We start from the raw sequence: 19,097 nt of genomic DNA on the forward strand, positions 1-19,097 counted from the left end.
GTCAGTCGAATTTGGAATTGTATTTGTAATACCAGAACCCAAGTATAAACGATGATGAACAATACCCTTAGTAAGCACTACTAATGATTGTATAGAACTGTTTAACTGCATAAAGCAGCTGGTGGGTTATAGATCATATTACGCTTTTATAGTATTTATTTATCTTTTACAAGGCTTAAGCACGATACTCCATTATTGTAAATTCTGCTCCATTGCATTTTGATTGAACAATGCCCTTTAGTGTCTTTGTGCGTTTGCATGTATTTGCGTGCGAGCGCGTGTGTGTGTGTGTGGGGGGGGGGGGGCATGTTTTTGTGACATATGAGGACACAAATGTGTATAATGCAGTATGAAATCCATTACGCCTATGGAAAGTCCCCATAAAACGTGGAAACACGACGTGCATGCGTGCATGTGTGTGTGTGTGTGTGTGTTTACTGTAGTGTTATAAAGGAGACTTGTAACAAGGTTCACCTCTCTCTCTGCTTTAATTTTCTCTCTTTCATGAATCAGAATAAATTATTGACATTTCTGTAATAAAGCCACTGGGTGTTATGTGTTTAGCATAGTCTATCACCCACCTACACACACACACATACGCAAACACTCATGATTCTCATGACTCATGAATATTAGCTTTCGTAGACTTTAAAAGAGCACTAAGTACAGTGCAAAGACCATGGATATGTTCAGAATACCATTGTTCCATATGCTATTTTTGTTATTGTGCACTTTATGCATGGAATTCCTGAGTGGCCTACCGCAGTACATTTACAATATCCTATTTTTTATACTATAATCAGGGTTATTATAGTAAAACTAAAACCATAAAAACCCATTTTACCTTATACAATGCCAGTATTCCAAAGACTGAAAAAAAATCTAATATCAGCGCCGTTGGTTTCAACTCTTGGTTATCTCGCCGTAAAGACTGACACGTCTTTCATTTGATCGGCAGCGTAATGTTAGTCGTTCCCTGTCTCGTATGGAGGACGCGTCACAGTCTGTCACCTCTCCTCCTGCTTGAATACAAACAGACTGCAGACAGCTTCCAATAGCGAGAGGTTAAGATACTCACGACCCTGTTTATGTTAATCTTCCTCTCCCTCTGCTGTTTACTTTCATTTGAGTGTTCTCAGAAATTGCCCATTTATTTATGTCATTAATCACTGCCTGTAAGACACAACGCTGCGGATGGAGGCGTTAAGCTCAGGCCCGTAGGCTCGCGGATTCTCCGGCATGCGCATTGCGATCTGTGATCTGAAGCCATGGAGGTGTTTGAGACTGAATTAGATCAAAGTGGGCCTCGTGTAAGGATTACAGAGGCGAGAAAAATGCAGCAGGCATAATATTGACAATTCTAACGGAGAAGCGGGAGAAACAGGCCTATGTGGTAGGCAACAAGGATTTCTTCTTGATTTTAAGAGCTTTGGACTTTGGGCTATATATGTAACGCTACTGATCTTTTGTGGAGATTCATTGTTGTTTTCTTTTTAACTGTTGATTCATTTCAGCAAAATCTGCTTTTGCATTGTACCGCAGCGTTTTTGAATTTGATTATAAAGCAAATGTTTTATTTATTTGTAAGTCAAGACACATTCCTGGTCTTATTGTGAATAATTAATGTGCACTTTATTCCAAAGGAAAAAAAAATGTCTTTGTAATATTTCATCAAAATGATAACTTGTACGACAACACATTGTACGATTGGGATGAAAGATGACCAATCGTGGCGATTTGTTTGTGGCCGAGGTCCTGCGACATTGAGGGAGGTTGAAAGACGACGGTTGTCACGGTCAGAGACGGATTCAGGCGGTCAGGGGCCCCTAGGCCGCTCTTTGTGTAAGCCCTGCTTTAATCATTATGCTTTTCTGGAAAACTGTATTTAATGCCATTCATGTCCACTCGCAAATATGGTGAACTAGCATATACACACTCACACACACATTTAGCCAGCCAATACTACAGTATTTCCTCCACATTCCTTCAAGTGGTGGACCACCACAGTATGACACCACACCACATAGGTAAAATGAGAAATTGAACATTACAAACAAAACACAAACACAAGGGCCAGTGCTTAGAATCAGTCCTTTAATTAACAGAGATGGTGAAAAGATATTACCCTCTGCCACCACACCCACAAAACAATTACAAGGGAAATATGTAACCATAAACAGCAAAGCAACAGAATTCCCTCCATTCGCAGTTCAACTGCAAGCTGGTTTAGCTTTATAAAGCAACAGGTAGGCTACAGCATCAGTTTTACTGAGACAATCACAATGTCATTACTAAGACACAAAGCACTCTGCAACACACTAAAATGTGTATAATACAAAGCCATAATAAAAAATAAAAAATAAACAGATGACACACCAGTAGTTGAACAATAGCCACTTTTCCACCGTCGGGCCACAACGTTTCTTAGAATGGTAAGGAACGGTTCCACTTGTGTTCCCACTTGAGCCTGGTACGGCACGGCACGATTATAAACCATTCTCGGCCTAGAATTCTCGGTACAGTTAGCTAGAACCGTGCAGTGACGTGACCACTCTGGCTCACACCACTCACACCGGCTAAGCACTCTATTTGAGCAACGTAAAAACAAATTAGTAATGAAATGAAAATAAATACATGATCGCCCTCCATAACACAAAATAACGTAAAAAATAGAACCAGCCTTAAAAAGCTGATGCCACCTGGCAGCCTTCCAGCTGTGGATATTGTCCTCGATTGGATGAAGATTCAGCAGCCTTGAAGTATCCAGTCAATTTAGGGACTTTTTTTTTCTTCCTGTATATCTTGGTTGCATTGTTCTTTTTTACCGTTGTATTTCCCATTTTTGTGCGCCACTATCATACTTCCTTTCGAACATTTTGCCGTCTTGAAATAGCACACAGCTCTATTCTATAAAATCGTTTGAGCTCTTTGTGAGCAAACTCAAAGTTTCTTGGCAGAATGCACAAGCATTGCCCAATAATTTTTCCTCCATCTCATTTTTTCCTTCATCATGAATAATGAGGAACAGGTGCAGGTGATTAGTTGACCCAATGACTTAAGTGGTGACTAAAGCCCTGTCCCAAATCACACACTTCGGCTGTGTTCCACTTCACATTTTTATGTCCTTCACTCACTAATTCCCTCCGTCTTGTGGACTCGGATGTGCGTCATTGCTTAAGTTGCACGAGTGCCCACTAATGGTGGAACTCATGCATAAGATTTAAATGAAACACACTATGCCCTTGATCACTTGAGCTGAATTATTATTTAAACCCATTTTAGACTTATGAATTTGTTTTATGCACCATTCTTAATGCATATAAGTTGTCGAAAATATATAAAATCCTATAGGTATATGAACTTTTGGAGAAAAATAAAATTACACAAATGAAAAGAAAAAAATCAATCGTATGAACTGTGAACATAATGTCTACAAGTTTGTGCCATTAAATCTTAATATCATTAATACAGTAGGGCAAAAAAGTATTTAGTATTTTATTTTGCAGGTCATACCTAGTGAATGACCTGGGACCAAAGAAACAATGGCTACCGTCAGTAACACGCTATGCAGTCAGGGACTCAAATCCTGCAGTGCCACACGTGTCCCCCTGATTAAGCCAGTACATGTCCGGGGGTGTCTGAAGTTTGCTAGAGAGCATTTGGATGATCCAGAAGAGGATTGGGAGAATGTCAGATGAAACCAAAATAGAACTTTTTGGTAAAAACTCAACTTGTCATGTTTGGAGGAGAAAGAATTCTGAGTTGCATCAAAATAACACCATACCTACTGTGAAGCATGGGGGTGGAAACATCATGCTTTCATCAGTCTCCAGATCTCAGCCCCATAGAAAATCTTTGGAGGGAGTTGAAAAACTGTGTTGCCCAGCGACAACCCCAAAACATCACTGCTCTAGAGGAGATCTGCATTGAGGAACGGTCCAAACTACCAGCAACAGTATGTAAAAACCTTGTGGAGACTTACAGAAAGCATTTGACCTGTCATTGCCAACACAGGGTATTGAACAAATGCTTATTATCCACCATCATTTGCAAATAAATTCTTTAAAAATCAGACAATGTGATTTTCTGGATTTTTTATACAGGGCTGCTTGAAGTGAACATCGGAGTAGACCAAGGTCCCCTTGGTCTGTCCATATAAACTTCCCTCATCCACTTCACAAAGTGGAACGCACTTCAAAATGGTGGCAGGAATTCCACCGAGGGGAATATGCTTGCGTGTGCATGTCTTAAAGTGGAGTGGATGTCTATTTGTCATTTTAGGTCTGAGTAGGGTGCTTGCGAAAAGGCTCCAAAAGGCTAATTATAGTAATTTTTTATCTTTGAGGTCAATATGCGTCCTCGATGTACACTTTTGCCGAGCCTTCACTGGTGCGAGCTCCGCAGCACACTTCTTTCCGACAGCCAGCGGTGTTAGATCACGAAAGTGCAGATTTGTAGGAAGTGTTTAGAGTGCCGTCTGGGACAGGGCCTAAGAATGGTAGCTATTTAAACAAAGGTAAACAGGAACTTAACCACAGGAACATAAAAAATCAAAAGATCATCAAAAAGGTTGTTTTAAAAAAAAAAAATTATAAATACTTGCTATTTCAGAAGTATCATATTTTTTTGTGAAGTAGCTCCATATGACATTTTACTACTTGAACTAACCTTTATTTGCCATGAAAAGGCCAAATGATCTGATGTGTTATGGCACTTATTGTTGACAGTCATGACGGTCTACAGGGGTCCTGTCATTTTTAAAAAAAAAAATTTTAAATATTGTCAGTAGCAAAAGGTTATTCAAAACTACTAATACGATTTTATTTTCATGAATAATAAGCTGTTTAATTTTACACACAACGTTATATCAGGACAGTGACTTCACTTGTATGTCCCAAAATATCAAAATAATTTCAAATTCAGAAATTAAAAACATTCTCATCACAGAAGAGCTGTAATCAAGCCATTTTATGTATAATTACATATCATTTTATGTATAAATTGCATTTTTTATACACTGACAGCAGTAGTCGCTCATTCCTAATTATTGCCATGACAACAGAATGATGAAGCAACTCAGTTTGGAAGGGAAGTTTATTTATTTTTTTAATATTTGAATTTCCAGTCCATCTAAATCCTTGTTTTTAGCGGATGTTTATTCTGTCCTTTGTTTCGAAGTGTCTCCAACACTCCACTGGACTGTTTCTCCATTGTTAAATCTACGCCTACTATTGACACGATACTGATTGCTATCTGCCAGCGAGAATATTCTTGTTTTTGTTGTCTTTTTGGAGCCTTTTTGTGGGAAAAGGTATTGACAATAGAGAATAACAGGAGGCCGCTGCCAATTTAGACAGGCGTTGCGGTCCGTAGAGAGTTGAGCACAATTATTAGCCTGATCTACTGCCAAAGATCCCATCAATGTGATAAGAGGATGGACAGGGCCTGACGTTTGGACTGGAAAGACGAGGAGGCCGAACGCCCTCCGGAGATTACAGGATGAGACGGATTAGAGGCCATGAGATTATAGGATATTAGCTTTGATAATGGACTATGTGTGTTTTGTCAGTGATAATGTAAGAATTACAATCTGATTGGCAAAAGGTCTCCGACTAACAAGATTCTCTCTCTCTCTCTCTCTCTCTCTCTCTCTCTCTCTCTCTCTCTCTCTCTCTCTCTCTCTCTCTCTCTCTCTCTCTCTCTCTCTCTCTCTCTCTCTCTCTCTCTCTCTCTCTCTCTCTCTCTCTCTCTCTCTCTCTCTCTCTCTCTCTCTCTCTCTCACAGATGCAGATCTTCATGTATAACTCAGACGACTTTGACAGTCTTAACACAGCCATACGGGAGAAGCGAGTAATTGCGGCCATGGCTGTCTTCTTTCAGGTGAGAGCTCGCTCGTTACGAAAGCGTCTTCATGTTCGGCTGCTAAGCTTTGTCAGTGTTAAGTGCTAGCATTAAAAAGCATTGATTTTGTAAGAAGGTTTTCTCTCGTCCCATTAAGTTCAGTGATACTGGAGCTTCACACTCACAGAAATCCCACCGCCTCTATTTTCTATATGGGAAAATGCACACATATTCGCACTCCAATTCTATGCTTTTGTCAACCCTACTGTGGTAATCACAAAACAGTCATTTAAGGCTCACAGTCTTTTACTAGAATGTGTGTGTGTGGGTTTGTATGCTCATCTCTCACATTCTGAGAAATTACACATCTGTCAGTGAAGTGAGGCTGTAATAATCCAGAGTTCAAAAGACTCAATCAAACACTTCAAAAAACAATTGGCAGGGAACATTGCGTGAGTGAGTGTGTCAGGTTTTGCCTACACAATGTCGCACCAAACAAGCGGGCCGAGGCCACTGAAAAGATGGGTCTCAAACACACTCTGGTGCAGTTCGAACACGGACCGAGACATGTAAACAAACCAAAAAAAGGGGATTGTGTCACAAGATGGGACCCTGAAAAGGACAGAATGCTCAACCATATTTTTTCCCCCTTGTCATAGTCGCAATGTTACGGGTACAGAACCACATCTCCTCGCTTCAGATCTTCGTTTGTGTGTGATGGAGGGATTCCTGCCACTGTTTTGACTCTTTTACACAATTTATAAGTTCTTCACGAGTTCTAAGCTGGTCCAGGGCTTATATGCATCATATGCAGCCATCATATGCAAGCTATGCACATAAAACTAGCACACTTAGCCCATCGCACAGCATTGGTTTAAATTTTTGGTTATTTCCATCATGAAATATGTGTAATAAAAGCCGGTTGTGAACATATCCCTATGCCTTTAGGTAGGGCTGTGCAATATATCGAAATTATTGAAATATCGCAAATGTACATATCGCAATATGCATATCGCAATGGCTCGCAAAATCTGAATGATTTTAATAGGCTACATCAACATTGTGAAAAGTGTAAGTTTTAGGTCACACATTAGGCAGAGAATAGACTGGGCACATTACTGTTACTTATGTGACTTGCTTGCCGTTAAAAAGAGTTATTAAACGCAATAATTTGCGAAAAACAATAATTTGCAGTCTTGCGCTGTTTGACACACACACACCGAGACGTGAACAATTTGTGACACAATTTCTTTCTATAACACTGCTGGTCACTTTCAGAAGTTGTAGCGATGCTTTCTTTTCCCAGAAAGAATGTGAAACTCAGTTTAAATTTTTTTCTTTTAATATAATTTAAATAGATTTTACACACTAATTGCAATATCGTGTCGTATATCGAATATCGCATTATTTAACAAGATAACGCATATCACATTTTTCTTCAATATCGCACAGCCCTAGCCTGACAAGCCAGACCCACATCAAGATGTTTGGTCTGGAAACTCACCATTGACAGCTCAATCCGAGGGGCGGGATAAACGGTTGTCTTTCAAACTCCCTCTGCACGCGATAGGATAGCGTTACAACCAACCAGAGCAACGAAGGTGAAACAGAGCTCGTTGACAGATTAAACATTCGCCGTATCCGGTCAGCAAAACCCCGAACACATCTTCCCTTTTTAAGAATGACTTCAGTGCCGTTCTTTGTTTTTTTTCTCAGAGAAAAGCTTAACTCCAACGGCCCTATCTTGCACCCAGCGCAATTGACTTTGTACACCGCCGCATGTGTCATTCCTATTTTGCACCCACGCAAAGCGCGCTTTTCCCTCCACAGAAGCACGCCGCTAAACTAGTGAATGAACTTGCGCTCCCTGGGCGGTTCAGCGCAAAAAAAGGAGGCGTGTTCCGGCGCAAACAATCCCTGGTGCTATTTTGCTGCTCCATTAAACAATTGCGCCACTGACCAGAAAAAACCTAGTCTAAAGTCAGTGGCACGTTGCGCGTTGTTCATTATGCTATTTTAAGGGCACATGCTTGACCATAATGTATAGCGTGCACAACGCGCATACACTTTGCTCATGAAATCTACACAGATGCAACAGTTATTTTTGCAAATCATAAATTGTTACACTTATATTAACACATGAGATGAGATGTGAAAAAATAGGCATAAATCTAGCTTACAAATTATTCAGGCTAATTGTAGTAATTAAGGATCAGACCTGTTTGCCCAATAGTGGCAAGACATATATGTAGCTATATAAGGACATCTGACAAATTGGTTTGTCCGTCAAGAACCAGGAAAAAAAAATCGACTGAAAAAAACTGTTTAACGACGCTATTTTGGGTGGGTTTCTCCCATCCCCATACAACACAACTTCTCTGTCTTTCACTGCTCTTACAAGAACATCAGTCTCCTCGGCTGTGAACCGCTCCTGGCGTGCGCCTGGTAAATACGCCATAATAATAGCAATCCATAATGGAACTTGCGCACCTGCTTTTAAAGGGAATGTTGGATGACGCTCTGATTGGTTTATTCACGTTACGCCCAAACCACACCTACACACAGAAAAACAGGGTGTCAAAATTGTACCTTTAGCTTGTCGCTGGGGCAGTACCCTAAAAAGGACATATTTGTACCTTTTTTACTCCTAAAAGGTGCATATTAGTATCTTTGAGTACAAATGGGTACCTTAAGGAACTACTATGAACCTTTTTGTGGTAAAAGTGGTACAACGTTGTTCTTTTAAGGGTACTGCCCTAGCGACAGACTGTTGTACCCCTAAAGGTACAATTTTGACACCCTATTTTTCTGTGTGTATAAATAATGAAGCTACTTCAGACCAACCCATTTTAGATTTGCGCCGGGCGCAAGAGCCATTTATCCCGCCGGGAAAATTGCAACAGCGCCGAGACCCGCCCACAAAGTTACTTGCGCTTCGCGCTTTGACACTTGCATTTCAGATCGTTAAAATAGGGCCCCAAGTCTTCCAGAGTCGCGGTCAAAGCTGATCCGTTCGCCAGTTTCTGTTTACTAGAAGCATGCAAACGCAACTCGGCCGGTTCTACCCTGTTTTTGACCCTCTCTCATGAAACGCTGGGTTTTGGTGGGCATGCCGCACTGAAGACTTAGAAGTAAACACCCACGGCTAGGATTGGATAAGCTTTGCATATTTAATGAGCTTCAGCTCCCCCATGAGTACACATGAGGGATTGTTTTGAAAGCATGTTGGAAAACGGCAACCTGAATGATGATCCGCCCACAGGGCTCGCAATATGTCTTTATCAAACAAACACAAGGATTTATCTCTTATCCACCCGCAATTAATAGGAATGTTATTTTTTTATTACTTGTCCCCGCCCGATCGGTGGATATAACCGCGAACTGTGCATCACTAAAGCCCCTTTCACACTGCGATTCCGGCAAATACACGGATAATGCGACCCGGCATTTGTTCCCGGGCCGCGAAATTTGGTCCATTCACACTGCCAGCGAAATACCGTAATATGTGCGCTTTCACACAAAACGCTTAACGGTCCCGGGTCGAGTTGACACGTGACATCCAGATGTGACGTATAATGGCAAGCGATCTCAGCTTTCAGTGCAGATAGTAAGGAGCTCCGTGGTCTCGACTTGTGTCCAGTTTGCACACATTTATGCTTGTTTAATTTTAGTTTCTTTTGTATACGAACACTCTCTGCGTTTAAAACACAGACGAGCTCTTCTGGCACTGCAGGGTTGTATTATTGAAAAAAACAAGCTCTAGGAGTCGCACGATAACTACGTACACGTTGCGGCATTAGTTTCGGCTTTTGTTCACAGAGCGCTCATCCCGGGTCGAATCCCGCAATATTACTAGGTCCCCGACCCGGGTCGAATTCGGTAATCAATCCCGGGACGTGGTTGCTTTCACACAGAAGGTGACCCGGCAATGTTCCGGGAATATTGCGGGTCTGACGTGCAGTGTGAAAGGGGCTTAACACACATGCACACACAAGCTTCACTTCAGAGTCAGACAAATCAGCATGATCAAAACTTATACAACTGTATTTGTCCTTCAAATATCAAGTTAAGAGAGTGAACAATGCACATCAAGAAAGGAATGCTATTTCACTATTTAAGATTCACCAGCCTGCCGACGGGCTTACATTTTGGTAGCCCTTCTGGAAACACATAAGTTAGCCCTGGGACATTGGGCTTTGTGAGCCCTGACTGAGTCTGATCACACAATGAACCAACAACAAATAAAGGATTCTCCAGCCTGTGACACCATGGAAGTTATGTTCAGTTAGACATGTACACATAATCAATAGATATCAAATGATCTGTAACAATGCAATACTATCACATATAAAAAACACTTTACTCACATTAGTTCGTTGCGTCATTCATTCATGTAATCTCATCCATCTTGCAAATCTAGTCTCTTGTTTACAAACGAATCCGTGGTGAAATGAAGGAACAAATGTGCAATGTCTTCCCTACGTGAGCTGGATCTTCATTCAAAATAAAGTTCAACCACTCATTCCTAATATTAGAATCCAAAGGAAGCTTATGCATTGACTGTGTTCTTCCGCAACCAGCCACAGCGCAATATCTTGCTATGTTTAGGTTTATTGCTCGGTAGCGCGACCCGCTTAGCTCCACGAGATGGTGGGCGGGGCTACAGAATCAGGCTTACATTTGGTGCATTTGTAACCCCTACTGCTCGGACCGGGACTCAAACCCGGGTCCGCCGGCATGAGAGTCGGACGCTCTAACAAGGAGGCTAAAGGCTGCAACCTCTAGTGCCAGTCGCTAGAGCATCTCTTGAGGTCAGAGGAGTGAGGTTTACTCGCACAGCAAGTACTACTAGCTGGCCTCTGTTACACATTCAAGTCATGTCGTAAAGATCGCATTTTACAAGTTGAAAACTCATGAACCCCACCACGAAGTCGTAAATACCAGTGGGAAGTTCGGGATTTTCTTTAAGCCCCGATCTGTGCGAGTTGGGGGCGTAAGTGAGAAACATGATGGAATTAATAGACGCACCAATGTCTGTAGTTGAATATAATGGGTGTTTAGCAGTGTAAGCTAACGTTGTAATATGACAATTAGCCTAATATATAATGGTAACGTTTACAGTGGCTTCATAAATTAATTACTGCAAAAATAGTTCTACATGAAGCTAAAAGGATCAACTGTTGCAAAACTATAGCATTTCATTATCAGCACTCTTAACAGCTGATTCATCTCACCAGTATGTAAAAGAAATTATTTTATTCAGCAATGAGGCATTAAATTGATCAAAGTGTATGTATTATTTATCAGATTATGTGTACAAGGATGGACAAAAACAATAGTGTATAAAATGGAAATTAAATGGAATACCAAATCTGAAAGTCCCTATATTGAAATCATTTGGTAAAATACACGCTTCACCAACAAAATCAATAAATGACAATACAGAATTTTAGTTGACATGGATGAGTTTAAATTCTCATCTGACTCGAGTTGTATATATTTTCCCCAAACCCTCTCTCATCTCTCTTTCTCCTATGCCTTTATCTGAGGAAATCATTGTCGCATGTGTCTCGCTCAATATCTGAAACACACCATTTTCTTTATTGCCCAAACGTTTAGTCTGTCTGTCCCTGATTAAGGAAGATAGCAGTCGTAACATCTGTCATGATACGTTCATAGGCTTATTTACAAGACACACGTCCACACACTAAAGCAGAGCTATTAGCTGTTAGCATGTAGCCAAAGATTTTCTTTAATACACTTGAAACCACAGGCTTGTTGGTGGCCCGGGACACTATAAATCGTTTTTAGGTTGTATATAATTCATTGTTGGTTATTGTTTCAAGTTATGGTCTTGTGCTGTTTTATAGCTGGCAGTTATTTGCGTTCCTCATTTACTTTTAATCAATCGCAGGGCGCTCTCTCTCTCTCTCTCTCTCTCTCTCTCTCTCTCTCTCTCTCTCTCTCTCTCTCTCTCTCTCTCTCCTCTCTCTCTCTCCTCTCTCTCTCTCTCTCTCTCTCTCTCTCTCTCTCTCTCTCTCCTCTCTCTCTCTCTCTCTCTCTCTCTCTCTCTCTCTCACTGGTACAGCTCACACACATAGCTGCCATATTAAAAACCTCACTCTGAGCTTAATACAATAAATGTGCATTTTTATTTTCCATCTGCTAAAACGTGCTTTGAACTTTATTGATTTGCATGTGCTATTTTTACTTGTGAGGTGGAACAGAGCTCTTAAACTGAGTTTAAAGCAGTTTCCTGCTATTTATTTTACCTCAGGGTCTGTTCTACATGGAAGTCCAGGTTTTTGTGGGCTGTGGGTGACCTCTGGCACACAGCCTCATTTGTAGAGTGCTTTCACTATTTCAGTGTGTGAATGCAATGTAGAACACGATATGAGCTCTGTTTGTTTTTTTTTTTAAAAGCCAAAAAAATCCTTATCTCACTGTCTACGTTCACTGTCTAAGTAACTAATTGAAATTCTCTACATAGGAGGCTGCTCTCTGTAGTCATCTTCACCAGAATAACTTCCTCTTTGTTCTGTAGAACACAAAAGAAAATATATTTTTAAAATGTTTGTAAATGATTATATACATATGAAGTTTTTTTTTCTATCCCTTTAAATTCCCCCCAATGTCAGTCTTATGTTGTTGACCAGCAAAGACCTCACACTGTCTCTCTCTCTCTTCCTCCGGCCCTGACACTTTTGGCTCTGTCATTTTTCACACACTCTGGCCGTAGCTGTCCTGAGCCGCGCCAGTCCTGCTATATTGGTTGTAGATTCAGTGTATTGTTTTCTATCTATCTATCTATCTATCTATCTATCTATCTATCTATCTATCTATCTATCTATCTATCTATCTATCTATCTATCTATCTATCTATCTGTCTGTCTGTCTGTCTGTCTGTCTGTCTGTCTGTCTGTCTGTCTGTCTGTCTGTCTGTCCCTCCCTCCATCCATCCATCCATCCATCCATCCATCCATCCATCCATCCATCATATATCTATCTATCTATCTATCTATCTATCTATCTATCTATCTATCTATCTATCTATCTATCTATCTATCTATCTATCTATCTATCTATCTATTTATCTGTCTGTCTGTCTGTCTGTCTGTCTGTCTGTCTGTCTGTCTGTCTGTCTGTCTTTTTATCTGTCTATCTGTCGGTCGGTCTTTTTATCTATCTATCTATCTATCTATCTATCTATCTATCTATCTATCTATCTATCTATCTATCTATCTATCTATCTATCTATCTATCTATCTATCTATCTATCTATCATCTGTCCGTCCCTCCCTCCCTCCATCCATCCATCCATCCATCCATCCATCCATCCATCCATCCATCCATCCATCTATCCATCTATGTCTGTCTGTCTGTCTGTCTGTCTGTCTGTCTGTCTGTCTGTCTCTCTGTCTGTCTCTCTGTCTCTCTGTCTGTCTTACTGTCTGTGTTCCACTCATGCTATCTACCAGTTTTTTTGTGTGTGGATCAAAAATGGTTGTCTGTCCTTTTTTGTCTATCTATCTACCTTCCTTTCTGTGTATCGTTCTGTCTGCTCATTGTTTTTGTCAATCCTTTCACTTTCCTTTCTGTATACCTTTCTCACTATCCTTTGTTTTTGTCTGGTTGTCCTTTTTGCTTTCTGCCTCTGTATCTGCCTGTCTGCTTTCTATTTGTGTCCTTCTTTGTCAGTTCTCTATCTTTTGTTTAGATTTGTAAGTCTGCTTTTCTGCCATCTATTGGTATGTCTGTCTGTGTTTGTGTGTCTGTCATGTGACCTCAGTGAACAGCAGTCTTTACTTTGGGACTGAAATCTGTCTAGGACAACTATTCAAGACAGTTGTTGTAGTGCAGACTTGTGCCATTAACTCTCAGTGCCCACTTCCTGTGTTGAACTTCTGGAATTCTCTTTCATGCAAGAAACAGCACAAGAGTGTTCATAGAGCCTGGGGAGATTTATGAGAGAGAGAGGGTGGCTAAGGGCCAGTGGAAGTGCGTGAATCCTTTTCACTCCTGCCTCATGGGAATGTTGGTTAAATCGGCTAACCAGCACTGGCCTCCTTGATACACAACTGACACACACACACAGACACGCACACAAACTCAACAATAGACCTCACCCCTTGGGTCCTCTCTGTCAAAACCTGTCTCCTGATTCAACCCTATAGGGGTTTCTTTAAAAGCACAAACCTGTATTTGATACACATCCATCCAAGAGAAGCAACGGAAGTGTGCTCTGCCTGTTATGGATTTTCCCTGATCTGTGCTTTTTTTAGGGTCAAGATTGTTACAATTATTTTCAAACCATTTTATTTTTGTATTTTGTCAGCACTGAGCAAGCTATCAGTCTCTTTCTCTAAGGCACACACACAACACATTAAAGGTCAGTACTATAGCTACTCTCAGGGTTTATTACCTACTGGAATCCTTTGTCTGTGTTCAACAATTCAGTCAGTTCAGGTGCGTCTCAAACACAGGCAGCTTTTGACGCGGCATGAGGCGTAATGGGTTCTCTTATGTGAGTGTGTTTGCGTGTGATTGCAATCATTTTGCTTGTATGACATCAGCTCAAAGCACTATCATCATGTGCTCTAATCAGACTATCTCCTCTATCTATCTATCTATCTATCTATCTATCTATCTATCTATCTATCTATCTATCTATCTATCTATCTATCTATCTATCTATCTATCTATCTATCTATCTATCTATCTATCTATCTATCTGTCTGTCTGTCTGTCTGTCTGTCTGTCTGTCTGTCTGTCTGTCTGTCTGTCTGTCTGTCTGTCTAAAAACATTATTTTATTTGCATTCTCTCTTTCTTAGGTGGGAATGAAGGACAATCCTGCAGTAGATCCGATCATCCATGGTCTGAGAGGAGTGGTGCATCACGGTTAGTAGATATTTAATGTATATTTTAGGTTGAGGATTCATTATTGAAATGTACAGTATTGTATATTTTTTACTAGTTACATGCATTCGTTAATCGTCCTGGCAACAACTTGATTTGGTAATGCCGTTGATAGATAGATAGATAGATAGATAGATAGATAGATAGATAGATAGATAGATAGATAGATAGATAGATAGATAGATAGATAGATAGATAGATAGATAGATAGATGATGGATGGATGGATGGAATGGATGGATGGATGGATGGATGGATGGATGGATGGATGGATGGATGGATGGATGGATGGATGGATGGATGGATGGATGGATGGATGGATGGATGGATGGATGGATGGATAGATAGATAGATAGATAGATAGATAGATAGATAGATAGATAGATAGATAGATAGATAGATAGATAGATAGATAGATAGATAGATAGATAGATAGATAGATAGATAGATAGATAGATAGATAGATAGCAAATCTGGAATCAAACCACTTTACAATGTTTTTGTTTTGTTTTTATACTAGGACCCATCTCTCAGTACTTAAGTCCCTTTTTCATAACACAGTTGAGCACAACAGCAGTCTATGTGGGCTAAACTGTGGATCAATTTCCATTGCTTTGGCGCAAAAATGCATTCAATGACTATATCTTTCAAATGACATGAATTCTTTTCTCACTCAAACACAAACACCACCAAAATGCAATGTACAAGCCACGGTAAATTGTTATGCTTATGTTTGAAGCTCTTATTATAAAGCATTTTCATGTTTCTGAATCTTGCCTACAAATGCTCTTTCTGTTTCCATTTACCATATGTGTTTGTTTGGGCCATAGAAATGTGTTATTCACTACTGTAAAGCGTTGTGACTGGCAGATGGTCAGATAATAACATTTGTTGACAATCATTTTCAGTACCGTTTTTTAACCAATTTTATAGATTATTTTTGGCAGCCCCAATCTTTGTATAATTGAAACACACACACACACACACACACACACACACACACACACACACACACACACACACACACACACACACACAGCATCTCTAAAACTGCAGTTCTTGTGGGGTGTTCCCGGTCTGCAGTGGTGTCTATCTAAAGTGCTCCAAAGAATGAATAGTGGTGAAATTGTGACAGGCTCATTGATGCACGTGGGGAGTGATCAAAACAGAAGAGCTACTGTAGCTCAAATTGCTCAAGAAGTTAATGCTGGTTCTGATAGAAAGATGTCAAAGTACACAGTGCATCACCTTTTGTTGCGTTTGGGGCTGCATAGCCGCAGAGGTGCTCATGCTGACCCCTGCCGAAAGCGCACACAGTGGCACATGAGCATCAGAACTAGACCACAGAGCAATGGAGGAAGGTGTACTGGTCTGATGAATCACGTTTTCTTTTACATGTAGATGGCCGTATGCGTGCCATGTGTTCCCTGCTTACCTGGGGAACACATGGCACCAGGATGCACTATGTGAAGAAGGCAAGCCAGCTGAGGCCGTGTGATGCTTTGGGCAATGTTCTGCTGGGAAACATTGGGTCCTGCCATCCATGTGGATGTTACTTTGACACATACCAACTACCTAAGCATTGTTGCAGACCATGAACACCCTTTCATGGAAACGGTATTCTCTGGTGACTGTGGCCTCTTTCAGCAGGATAATGCGGCCCTCCGCCTTGGTCACAAAACAAAAATGGTTCAGGAATGGTTTGAGGAGCACAGCAAACAGCTGGCTCATCTTCCTTAGCATTGCACTGCTTAAGGAGCAAGGCGGCCCAGCCATTCTCAGTCTGAGGGCGATAAACGTGTGCATCCCTGCCCGGGCATACGGGTCAGTGACTCACGATTTTGGTGCGTGAGCAGTCCCTTGACCCACAAGGACACCGTGTGCATGCACGATGCGCTCAGTATTTAACAGCGGCAGAGATGAGGCTCCGTTCTATTCATGTGTACAAGTCCTGGTTGTTACAGCGCCTCTCATCTCTCTCTCACACCCACTGTAGTTGGGAACCTGGTGAAGGGAGACGATTTAATGACAGGATGGCGCGGACAATAAGGGGGAGGCAGCCATTACATCACAATATAAATACTGTATATATACACACACAGTATATACCCGTCATGTATCCAACACGTGTAAGGAAACACATGATCTAATCTGTCATTTTGATCTAATCTGTCATTTTGTCTCAAGCTTTGTTGAGAATGTGTGCAATTTTCTACCTGTGTTTTTGATTGGTGATCTCTGTTGACAGGTGATAGAAGTAAAGGTATGCACTTAGGTGAACAAAAGCGGTGCTAGGCTGAGGAACTACAAGCTGTTTTACAAACAAAACAGTACTAAAAGCTACTGTTTGTCCATCATACTTTCCATTAGGATCATTATCGGATGGTGCTGTACATTGACTGCATTATTGTCATTTTTCATCACTTTAAGACAGAATTACCAAAACAAAAACAAACAGTTAGGTGCTAGGGGCACAAAAATATAATTTTATTTTCACAAAGATGATTTTACCCCTGAAAAATTAAAGAAAAAAAGTCCCTAAAAGTCATCATATAAATTCCCTTAATGTTCCCTCTGTCTGCTTCCAGACATTAAAAGCTCCAGAATGATGAAGACACCCCCAACTGCTCCTAGCGTGAACTGAACTGTATATTCCGGAATATTAAGACGAAGCAGCGAGGTCTGTCCATGATTCAGACGGAGTAAATTGACGTCTTTAAAGGTTTCTTAGTTAATATACTCTTGTTCTGCCTGCTTTTCAGTCATCTCAGGAACATCTCTTTATGTTTCTGTGCGAAGTTTAAAGGCACGGCGAAGCTTTGATGGTAATTACCGGCCTGCGATTTGTGCTGCCCACTGAGACAGTCGTAGAAAGTGAGCGAGAGAGAGAGAGAATGACGAATTCGTGGTGTAATCCGGGCAGCCGTGGTACTAAAAGCATCGCAGTGCCATTCTGACAAAGAGATCAACTCTAATGCAGTGTAATAATGGCACTCACTTTAAACGGCGCCCACTCAAAAGGGATTTTACCAAGATAGTTCTGCCTCCACCTGCTGCCAGAAGTCGAAGATGATGATGCTAAATCTGATGACAGTGATGAGGGTTACCAAGATGTGATGATGGTGATTAACTCAATTTTTACATATTCTGATATTCTGAGTCATCCATGCACTTTCAAAAGTCACTGCCATGATCCTAGGATGTTGCCTGGATGAGGTTATGCAGTTGCTGTAGTGTTTCTTGTGGTTAAAAGAACCCATTTCAGACTCCGGTCTAAGGGTGAGAAATGTCAAATATAATATTTAAAAATCTGGTTCTTTAACACTTCCATTGATTTATTATTTAGTCATTTTTAGGAATACACATTTAAGAAAAAAATAAATAACATAAATAAATAAAATTGTATTGCCAATGATAAGAGAATTTCAGGGGGAAACGGTAACACTTTCTATGAAGCTCATGCTTCATAATGAATTATATCCCCATTTTTACTTACACTATTACTATTCTATGAATATAATATATATATTTATATATATATATATATATATATATATATAATTTTTTTTTTTTTTTTTTAATCTAAAAGTTATAGTTACATATTTAAATATAACTTTTCTTATAATGCATTATAGGTCTTAATGAGTTCAATATATATATATATATATATATATATATATATATATATATATATATATATATATATATATATATATATATATATATATATATATATATATATATATATATATATGAACTCATTAAGACCTATAATGCATTATAAGAAAAGTTATATTTAAATATGTAACTTTTTATAAATATATATTTTTAAGTATTCATTTTTCATTCTTATGCTATAATGTTTTTATAGTTACAATTACTTTTTAGTAATTCATATTTCAGCCAAATAAGTGAATATATTGTTCTTAATAGCTGTGTTGTTTTCTTATAAATACTTATTGTGAGTAATAATAGGTACTAACCTCCATAAATGCATCTTTTGTGGTTTTTAGGTAATGGGAAAATACAAGATGCAATTTTCCTAACACACATGTTGAAGAAATCATGAATATTTTCTCATAAGTTATGTATTTTGATTTATTTATTTATAAATGTATATAAATGTAGCTAATGAACAATAATTAATCAAATAAAATAAAAACTAACAAAAGAATCTTGAAATTATTCATTTAAAAAAAGCAAAAAAATGCAACATTATTTGTAAATGTATAATTTCAAACTGCTAAACAATACCATGCATATCGCTGAGGAGATATAGATTTTATCAAATCAAAATGCCATCCAAGGAATCATACAACTGACTAAATAATACTTCTAA

The 19,097-nt window shown here is 39.7% G+C and overlaps 1 protein-coding gene across 3 annotated transcripts in view; it reads left to right on the plus strand.

Moving 5' to 3' along the window:
- ptprga (protein tyrosine phosphatase receptor type Ga) overlaps positions 1–19,097 on the plus strand; it is a 360,225-nt gene that overhangs the window by 250,181 nt on the left and 90,947 nt on the right. For all 3 annotated transcript variants that reach the window (XM_067431991.1, XM_067431989.1, XM_067431990.1), the window contains exons 5-6: positions 5,785–5,880; positions 14,675–14,741. In XM_067431991.1, the coding sequence (XP_067288092.1) occupies positions 5,785–5,880; positions 14,675–14,741 (163 nt within the window). The remainder of the gene's footprint in view (positions 1–5,784; positions 5,881–14,674; positions 14,742–19,097) is intronic.

This window comes from Pseudorasbora parva, chromosome 22 (genome assembly GCF_024679245.1).
Source record: "Pseudorasbora parva isolate DD20220531a chromosome 22, ASM2467924v1, whole genome shotgun sequence".
Classification (NCBI taxonomy): Eukaryota; Metazoa; Chordata; class Actinopteri; order Cypriniformes; family Gobionidae; genus Pseudorasbora; species Pseudorasbora parva.